At 28.8% G+C, this 11,392-nt stretch overlaps 1 protein-coding gene across 1 annotated transcript; it reads left to right on the forward strand.

Annotated features, from left to right (window-relative positions):
• The first annotated feature begins 4,741 nt into the window (after positions 1-4,741).
• LOC100165677 (inorganic pyrophosphatase) lies at positions 4,742-9,925 on the forward strand. Its single transcript, XM_008189111.3, has 8 exons — positions 4,742-5,017; positions 6,127-6,242; positions 6,302-6,508; positions 6,574-6,637; positions 7,358-7,420; positions 8,487-8,697; positions 8,779-8,885; positions 9,678-9,925. The coding sequence occupies exons 1-8, from the start codon at positions 4,825-4,827 to the stop codon at positions 9,704-9,706; spliced, it is 990 nt and encodes a 329-aa protein (XP_008187333.1). The 5' UTR covers positions 4,742-4,824; the 3' UTR covers positions 9,707-9,925.
• Positions 9,926-11,392: the final 1,467 nt, after the last annotated feature.

An 11,392-nucleotide genomic window follows, 5' to 3' on the forward strand; every position in this document is an offset into this window, starting at 1 on the left:
ATAAAATAATATGAGTTGCACTTAAGTGCACATACTAACGAAATTATAATGTGTACAGATTTAAAATGTGATAAACTATTTATATAGTTAATATGTATATTGTATAATATTATAAGTACATTTTGTATGAACATTGATGGTCTTAAGATAAGGTCAGAGTACTAATATTGAATTTTATTTTTTTTCTGACTCACCGGCAGCTTTACGTAAGTTATGACTTCCGAAGTTATGACCTACCTAGGTACAATATTATAGTTTGAAAATTCTCAGAAAAATTGAAACATTGTAAAAAAAAAGCAACATAAAACATTACAAACATAGATACAGACACCTCATACCTACTGTTCTTAACTTTTAGAGTTTGGTGTATCAAATTAATATTTAATATTATAATATGTCAATGCACTCTAATATTAATGCTAACAGGAATGCAGGTTCTGATAAAAGCAAAATTGTTGCGCTCAGATCGAGAGAGAGAGATAAGAAATATTGTGCACTGCATCAAGTGCTGATAACTTCTTAATAGTATAAATACCTACCTGGTTAAATATTTATTAGTTATTAGATATTACCTACTCAAAACAACAATATGTATTAAGATGATATTATATACATGTTTCAAATAAAAACAATAAATTAGGACTTATTTAGTGTTTAATATTTGTGAATGTAATATTGTAATAGTGCACCCAATACATTCTCACTTATTTAAAATTAAAAGTCTCTACGATACCTAAACGCAGTTGTAGTAATGGAAAAAGTCCTTCTCGAACTCTACAATTGGTTGTTCGCGCGTAAGCGATGGGTTTGTTAGTTTTATCGTATTTTTCAGAAAAAGTTCTGTATAGAATTTCAAAAAACTCACTTTGTTCGGCAGAATCTTAAAAATAGTAGGTATATTACATTATAAAAGTATTGCAGTCAATGGTTTTTTTTTAAGCTGCCACTCGTATCAAGGATTTGAGCTGTGGCATCATTCGAACAAAGAAAAAGTTTTTTTTTTTTTTTTGAATAGGTACTCAGTACGACCCTCAGTTATTCTGATAATCAACCTTGTGTGTGAACAACAGTTTCTATATTTTTTTATAATTTAACGTTTTTTAAGAGTAATAGGTGTTTATTCTCAAATACAAAATGGCAGGTGCTTCTAAGAATTAAGATGGTTGTAAATTAACGCAGCACTGGCTGTAACTTTAAACAAACAATAGTTTAAACAGTGGTGATTAGTCGTTCCTAGTGGTTACACATTTTCTACTTAAATTAATCTTATATAAAAACTCAATTTTACAATAATATTATAATTTATAGGTAGGTACCTACGTATAGGGGTATTATAGTTATGGGCTGATCTATACACATGGGCCGACTATTCATGGGATGTGAAAATAAATGAATATATAAGTATAATATAATATAATATACGTATAAGCATTAAGGACCCCGAGTAATTTGGATAACCCAGTGCTCACAGGCGTATAAAATATAAAATTATACTTTATAGGTAATATAATTAATTATGTTTTCGTTTTTATTTATACAGGGTGATTTTTAAGCATTCTCGCCTTATTTTTACGCATAAATAAAGTATATATTAAAATTCTGGTCCTTGGAATTTTTAAATAGTCCATATTTTCGAATTCTTGAGATTAATTGAACCTCTTAAGGATGACCCTGTGACAAAACAAACTTCTGTTTTTCGAATACGAACCCCCTTTTTCAATTTTACGAAAATATTATGATTATAATTATTATTATAATTATGATTTGGATGCGCGAGCGCCGAGCCAGTCGCATTCTCCCGTTGGACAGAGTATAGTCACAAGGCCTGAGGGGCTGTCGGCTGGACGAGTTCACTGCTCATGACGAAATAATTTTGATTATTAATTATTTTATTATTCGCTCTACTCGTCTGTTCTTAACAGTTTATTTAACAGCTTAACCTACAGACTCTGAATTTTTATTATGGTGTGAAAAATGGGTAAATGTAGAAAAAAACCCACTGAAATTATGGATATATGTGATGCAAAGTTTTACACAAACATAAATTTTTTATTGAAAATCTTGGCAACACTACCAGTTTCTACAACAGCAGTTGAGCGCTCGTTTTCAACACAAAAACGCTTAAAAACATTGAAGCTTCGTAACAAAACTGGAAATGAGCGTTTAACAGGACTTGCTCTTCCGTCAGTACATTGGGAAGTGTCTATCTCTACAGACGAAGTACCTATTGAATATAATGGCTCAAAAAATCAGAAATTTAATATTATAGAAATCAGTTGAAAATTTTAAATAATTATAGATTGTACTGTATTGTAACTTGTAAGGTTTTAATTTGTCAATTTATAGAAAAAAAATTAAAGGTTTTATATATCAATTAAGCATAAAAATTTTACTAACATTTATTTCGACTCCCACCCCCCCCCCCCCAAAAAAAAAAAAAATAAAATAAAATCCTGGCTACGTGCCTGCTTATGAGTTATGAGGAATCTCGTATTACATTTTCAAATCTTAGATTCTAAAATAAAAATTTGTATGAATCCATAACTCAAAATAATTTGCTAATTTTCGTGATTTTTCCGTATTTTGTCAAGTTTTGAACTTTAAATGCTCATAAAAAAAAAACGGTAACTAAGGATTTTTAATATTTTTCAAATGTCATTGTAACAATATAGTATAGGAGCCTTGTATTAAATTCATCATTCCACTCAGAATCTAAAAGACTAATAAAATTGGAAACTGAAAATGTTCCTAAACAGTTCAAAACAAATAAAAATATTTTGAAAATGTTATCGTGTATGGAAAATGCAAATATAAACAACCAGTGAAAATGTCATGTATATATGTGTATGATACGTTTATTTGTTTTAGAGTTACACCAGAAACCAAAATAGTTTTGTGAAAATTTTAGTTTTTCCTTAATTTTAATGTTGTTTTTCCCGGTGCTTTTGAAAACTATTGGGAATTTTAAATTTTGATCTCCCGAGACCTGAATCCAACTAGATTCACTTTCCCATCGAACAAGATACTGTTAAAGATAATTGAAGCAGTTTTACTGCCCCAAACCGTGATAACAGACACAAAAATAAAAACAAAAAACACACATCATTGTAAAATCAATACATTCATCATTCCACTCAGTCAATCAGAATCTAAAAAAAAAGTCAAAATAGTTAGAAAATGTTACCATTTATGGAAAATGGTCATTTTAATATGATGTTTAAATGTCTAGCGTGTCTATGGTTATTCGTTTTCAATTACAACAAAATATCAGAAGCCGATAGATGAAAATTTCTTAATATTTACGGTTGAAAATCCAATATCGTAAAAATGTTAAGGTAATCGATAATATTTGATAATTATTCGGGAAAAAAATAAATAGTTAATATATGTATAATAACATTTGAATATGATGTTTATAACAAAGTGCCTCACTCTCAGTGATCTTGGTCAAAACTGCGTTTGTTGAGATCCAACCAATATTGTTAACTGTTTTCGATATAGCATTCAAATATCGGCATTATGTGAATCCATTGTATTCGCGAACGTAGCCGGCAGGGAGCCACGACGCTACTTGTCATACTTCAACCATAAATTGTTTTATATAAAACTATTATATAGGTACAATTTAATATAATCTGTGCTTTAACTTTACTCTATACGTTAGGTGGCCTGACTTAGGTCACAAAGTCGACATTTCAAAAAAATAACTAAAACTTGTCTACAACGGACACTTGTTGCCACCACGGACTAATAGATATACAGGACTGGAATCGACAAGGCTGGGGGGTAGTAGAAGGCCGGTCCTCAAATATTTCTAAAGGTACAGGTGTGGTTACTAGCGCATTCTGTTAGCGTATATTGGCAACGTACTAAGATAATTATTTTTGAAACAATAATATATTATAATTATTGAAATTGTATTTTTGAAACCTAATCCTACTGGCTAGTATATTTTGTAGACGTATCATCGACTTAAGTGACTGTCCGTAACATTGGTTTGTGTTCTGTGTATGCACTGATTTTAAAATGTCTCGTCAATGTACAGTGTACACTGTTGGTTCTTTATATAATTCATATATTTATCTAATATCTATATATTATATTATTATATATTTTTAAGAATAAAGTTTGTTTTAATAAAGTAATATTTTAGGAAGTTGTTATATCTGGTAATAATACCAATTAGTAAAAGTATGGTCTTAAAGCATTGAGTCAAGGCAATAGTTAGATAATAGACATTATTAATTTAAGTCATAAAAAACCTTAAATTTTAAATATATTGCATTCAATATCACTCAGTTACATTATTAATTCTAATAGTATCATCTCTACCATAAACATATTAATTATTAATATCTGTTTTCTGATTTAATGATCTGTACCCACAAAAAGTCATTTATGTTGTGACTTGTGAAATACCAACATTTTTCAAACTTTAATTTGCTTCAGTAATTTGTACTAAGCAGTAAACATCAAATAAATATACCCTTAGTTATTAAAATAATTTATGTTAGTTTATTTGTAAATGTTTAAAAGAAAACATCAAATTTAATAATTTTACAAAAAGTTTACCGGTGTACAATGAATATTATGATTAATGTGTAATTTCTAGCATAGATGGCGCTAGGTGCTAAACTTGTACCATGGAATATTCTATGCTTGTACCTTTGGAAACATTTGGGGATCACTGATAATGTTTTCGATACCAGTCCTGTATACTATCATTCTCAGTCCGTGGTTGCCACTTGCCCACTGTTATCTACTCGGTTACCATACAATAACCGTGCACTAATTGCCGAATACCGCTGATAAGATTCGGGTATCATGATTTTCGGAATAGTCGTCCAAACGGTAATTCGGCAATCCGTGTTCCGCCAACATAGCGGTTTCCGAAGAATCAGTCCACTATGTATTTCGACGGCGATACGGCGGACGGCTAACAAGGAATATAGCAAAATTACGTACCAGATCGAAGAGAGAGGTTCGCCCAACACGATTGACTACAAATTGTACATAAGTAAGTCAACTTCGAAGTTATATTGTGAGGAAAAATGCTTGTACAAATCCAGAATTTGCCATCGATATTTGATGTGGATTATTGTATGCCTTAATAGTTGTCTAACACATTTGTGCGTTTTTGATTTTAATGTTCAAACATTCAAGGTCTTATTTTATTGTCCCCCTACTAAGTATTTATCGATGTATTTATGAAAAATTACCACCTGAAGTTGAATTGTGTACCTATATAAAAGATATAAATAAATATAGGTATAGTAAAAATAATAAAATATATTTTATATTATTAATAATAGGTAGATAACCTGAGAGTTGAGACGTATGTTTGAGAGATTTATATTCAAATTTATTCACGGCTATGTAGGTTAAGGAAAAACATAATAATATAGTAGGTAATCACTAAATCAGTTCAAATTCCTTAAGAGAATGTGATACCCGCAAGTGTTGTCTCCGTCTTACAAGTGCGTAACATAGCAAATTGTACAGTCAGCAGAATACGTGTAGCTCCATTAATTTAAAAATTAGAGTGAATTGACCTCTTATAAAATCTAAAGATAAGGTTATTATCTGGGTAATCTCATATGCTTTTTAGTATATTTTAATTTTAACGCGAGTTATGAGTATTTTAAGATGTATAAAAAATTAACAAAAATTCACGTCCTCTTAAACATTTATTAAGAATATTTATTATTTTATATTATAAAAAGGCAACGGGAAACCACTGCGAAGTAGGTACCTATAATTTCCCTAACACTTGAATAGTCAAGACTTTATAGTCCTATAAACCTTTAAAAAGAATAGGCTGTTTGAGTGTTCAACTGTCGTCAAACCATCATGTCTTGTGGCTGTAATAAAAAAAGAATTACATTCTTAATTTATTTTTAAAACATAGATAATTATTCAGTAAACTACACAACAATCTTAGGGTACTTACCAAATCAATTACAAAATATATAAATCGAGATATAAATGCATATTGTTAAATTATACCTACTATAAAATATGTTTTAGTTTTAGTTAAATTTATTTTAATACAATATGTTTTCCCTTCATATTGGAAGTATCGAATGTCCATAAGTCATAACTTCATAAGTTTAATTTTTATTACAGAAAATGAAAAAGGAATAGTTTCACCATTCCACGATATTCCATTGCTGGCTGATAATACAGGCAAAGTATTCAATATGGTAGTTGAAATACCTAGATGGTCAAATGCCAAAATGGAAGTTAGATTTTCAACTATTCATACCAAGAAATAACTAATTACTAAATAAAAGTTTTTTAGATCAATACAAAATCTGCCCTAAACCCTATCATTCAAGATACGAAAAAAGGAAAATTACGTTTTGTACCAAATGTGTTTCCACACAAAGGCTACATATGGAATTATGGTGCCTTGCCTCAAACTTGGGAAAACCCGGAATTGCTTGACGAACATACAGGGTGCAAGGGGGATAATGATCCCTTAGATGTACTTGAAATTGGGTACAAAGTATGCTACAAACTTGATTCTTAAACATTTATAAATCGTGTTTAAAATGTTTATTGATTTTTAAGGTAGCTAAACGAGGCGAAGTACTTAAAGTTAAGGTATTGGGAATTTTTGCGTTGATTGATGAGGGCAAGTATTATAATTTATGTTACACATTCAAACACCTATTCTGTATTCATATTCAATGAGATATTATAGACATTATTTAAAAATGGATTATGGTCTTCTTATACCTATTACATATTTATATGTAATTATAGTTTAAGTAACAAATAATTTGGAATGTCAGAAAATAATCTTTTATTGCATTTTATATGCATCTAATATAAATGCCTATGCATTTATAATAGGATATCATCTTCAAACAATTTCTTTGGAAGATTATAATTTCTGACATAATATCTAATTATTTAATAAAAACAATTTTATGTCTAAAAAGTAATAATATTATATGATGCTAAGTGCTAACATGATCTTTTAGCAATAATGCATTTTATGGAGGGGTAAATACCTGACAGAAAGTTTGTACACCAGATTACTGATTTCAATGATTATACCTGTGATTACCCATGATTTACTACAAAGATTACCTATGATTACCCATGATTACCTATGAATACCCATGATTACCATCACTTTATGTACACTGATTACCCCCCCCCAAGGTGTTTACCCCTCACATTTTATCTTTAAATTACTTATTGTTAAATCATTTATCATCAATGCTAATATTTTATATTTTACAACCATCATAATTAAGATACAAATATATTTAATGTAGGTATTTAATTGCTGCTGATAATTTAAAAATATATTATATACCTAATAATAAATATGATTAACTTCCAGGAGAAACAGATTGGAAGGTACTAGTGATTAATGTAGAAGATCCAATTGCACCAGAAGTAAACGGTAATTATATTAGTATAAATTATAATTACTGCCTACTAGTATCCAGTTTCTGAAAATACTATGCCAAAGTAATTACCGAAAATAATGTAAACATGTGTCCTCGATATAAATATTCGGAAAATCTATTTTTGGTATCGTGCTAAACAAAATATGGATGTAAATGGTCCATAATCCTACTTTTTCAATTACAGTGAAACCTCAATAAGATGAAATAAATGACAGTACTTTGCTTATTCTACCTAACCTAATCTTAGTCGAAAAAATTTCATTTTCCTTGAATTTTTACTAATTGTGGTTCCACTGTATATGGTAGTCAACGATTGCAAAACGGACTATGAACTTTTGATCTAACAGCTTGTAGAAATAAACTTTTTTTTATAAACTCCCACCTTCGTATAAGAAATATTTTATTACCTTTTTTAAACAATAATTACATTACAAAACCATTATTTTTATAATGAATCATGAACTAAGATAGTATGGACGAGACAGGACAAGGCATGTGGGTGGGTGGTGAGTGATTCTATTTTGTCACGGTAATTTAGTATGGGGGGAGGGGGTGGGAATTAATCCTAAGTTATTACAATTTTGGCCACTGTGTCCAGTCCTTACTATCTTAGTACATGATATAATTATTATATTTTCATAGGTTGGAAAGATTGCTCTAAATTGAACATAGATAATAAAGATATGGATAGGACATAATGGTCTTATCAGCTGTCTTCGAGGGGAACAATTGAGGCTAAATAAAGTATACCTATATCGAGTATCGACTATCAATAATATAAAGAAGCCTCAATTACCTTCCCTTCTGGGAATGCGGCCTCAAATATATTTAACATGGGCGTGGCCTATCCATATCTTTATTATCTATGAAAATTGAAATTTAATGAAAATACCGGATAACTGATAATACAGCTTACAGGTAGTAAACTGTTACGAGATACCGGTATTTAAATTTGATATGCTACCAGCCCTACCTTATCCTTTTTTTTTTAAATATTTTTTTTTTGTATGAAATAATTCTACTATCCTGCTAATTTTTATAATGTGGTTTTATTTCTAGACATTAAAGATATTGAAAAACATTTTCCTGGTCTACTAAAAGCCACTGTAGAATGGATGAAGGTTTACAGGATTCCAGATGGTAAACCTGAGAATAAGATTCCGTTTAATGGTGAACCCAAAGATGCGGAATTTGCTTTAAAAATAGTGAGTGATACTCATGAATACTGGAAAGCATTATTACAAAAAGAAAACACTAACGGCTTATCCTGGTAAGGACATTTTTAATACAAACAATTTTTTCAATGATATATTTCCATAACTATATTGTTGAATATAATGATTGATTTTAGTGTGAACACAATATTGAATAATGCTTCAACTATTGATGACGAAAAAGTTCAAGCAATATTATCGGAGAGTTTGCCACTATCCGAGCCTAGCCCATTATTACCAGAAGGTAAATTAAATAGTTTAATTTTAATAATAAAAAAATTAAGTTCTTATTTTTAACGATTCAGTATGATTTTTGTCTAAAAAAAGTTATATCATAATATAATATATTATAAACCTGTGTTATTAATTGAATGATACCAAACTAACTAAATTATATGGAAATATTTGAGGGGTTGTGCTTTGCCTTTTAAATTTTAAAATGCATTATATACACTCAATTGTGTAAGTATTAGTGCACGTTTGAAATTTAACTTTTGATCACGAGGATGGATTAAACTATAGAGTAATAATATAATTAACCCTGCAAAACGCTGCCCTGATAACAACCAAACATTTTTTTCTCTACTTTAATCCCAAAAACCCTATATGACTGTTCATTTTCCTAATTACGATTTGATGGGATATTATCTTGGTTAAAATCTGAATTATGATTGATTGTTGCCAAGCAAAACTCAACCAATATTATATTTTATTTATCCTGTTAAAAACGATTTGTCAATTTCAATTTTTCCCATGGAATATGAACCATTGCCTTTCTTTGCGTGAATAACGTCGCGTTGTAACAAATTACAAAATCACGCGACGTGAAAATAACGCTTTCTGTTTGGCAGAGCCTTTAGTGTATTAGATAATACTTGATTAATATTGTTTAATATCTCAATGGTTTTTACAGTTGATAATGTATGGTTCTGCATTAGGTCTAATGGCATGACCTTTAAATTGTAGTTTTGCAGCTCGATAAAATAATTTTTTTAGTTTTACATATTATAATATGTTGTTACCATTTCTGTTGCAGTTGATAAATGGCATTTTGTAAAATTATAAAATGATTACTATTCATGGGATCAATTGCTTGGTGAGATTAGAAAGTGGTAACAAAATAGATCATATTTTGGAAAATATTACAATTGTTGTATTTAATTATAATATAGAACCCATATTCATTCCTGACTAATGTTACAACATCCAAATTATTTAATAAAATATATTTATGTTTTTTTTTTTATGTGATACATAAACATTGTATGTTAAACTCATGATAAACTTGATGTTTTTAAATATGTAGTGGCTATTTTCACGTCCAACGTAAAACTATGTATTTTGACGTCCTGTCCCCTGATTGGACGTAATATTAATACTAATAATACATCTCATATCAATTACCGTAATCCAAATAGCGATTGCAACAAATGGATTTTGTGGAAGCATCTTTTGAACAAACAGGACAAACTCAAGTTTCATGTTGTTTTTTGACATTAGTAATTTGTTGTACAGCAGTCCATCCATCTGCTGTAAAAAATTGTTATGTAAATGTTAGTTATCTAGTTCAACTTCTTCATTTTTCTCCTAAGCTTTGGCGATAAAGTTGAGTAATTTTAAATGTTTATGAAACTCTGTTCCAGAAGCCTCAGAGGCCAAAGAAGCCAGCCTTCTGGCTTGAACATATGCCTGCTGATATTTTTCGTGTTCAATGGTCCTAGAACCTGTTAAATGGTCCTTGTTAAAAACTTAGATTTTTATACCTACTTTTTAATGCTGGCTAGCATAAATGTACTTTTAATAGAATTATTATAAAATTATTTATTTATTCAACTCCAAAATATTTATATTTAATTTTGTTATATATTGTTCAATTATTATTTCTATTTTTTTGTTTTGAAATAATTAATTGGTTGACTAAGTATTATTTTATTCATTATTTCCTAATGAAATACGTATTATATCAATGTTAAAATTTTGTATTTTATTTCTAATGAATAAAGTAATCAGCATACTTTTATAAAAATAAATGTAATTAAATTATATAACAATGAGATTATGTAGGTATTATGTATTTTTTAAAAGTGCTCATAAACATTATCAGTAATACATCGTTATTCGTTATACACGTATTATAATAACCCAACTTTTATTTTTTTTATGTACCTATTTACTACTATAAATTATAATAGTACCTATTGGATCCAGACACCAGTAGTCTCCAAAGAACTATACATTTTAATATAATTTTAAGTTTCTGCACTACTTCATGCAAACATTGAAAACCTTATTCTAAAAAAAAAAATTTAATTTAAAAAATGATCTTTAACTTAATATGTTTATAAAAGGTACTCACTAATTGCTTTCACTAATTTCTATGTGAAGAAATACAATGATACATTCAAACAGTAAAAATGTTCAAAAAAAAAAAAGTTAAAAAAGTAGGTGGTAGTTCATGTTTGAGTAGAATGTTTTTTAAAAATATAAATTATTAGTTATTATTATTAGACTTGAGTATTTGACAAATGACGATAAATTAATATCTGTTTTTAGAATAATTATAATTTATTGCTTCACCAGATAAATTTTGTACCGTTAGAAATAGAGCTCAATATCTAAAATCTGAATTCCTATAATATCATATATTTTTAACAAATTGGCGCCAAAACAATTCAAAAAATAATTCATTTTCATAATTTAATACCATTAAGTGGCTTTTTGTCGTTGAAATATTGTTAATTACCGTATATA

Source organism: Acyrthosiphon pisum, chromosome A3 (assembly GCF_005508785.2).
Source record: "Acyrthosiphon pisum isolate AL4f chromosome A3, pea_aphid_22Mar2018_4r6ur, whole genome shotgun sequence".
In the NCBI taxonomy this organism is placed as follows: Eukaryota; Metazoa; Arthropoda; class Insecta; order Hemiptera; family Aphididae; genus Acyrthosiphon; species Acyrthosiphon pisum.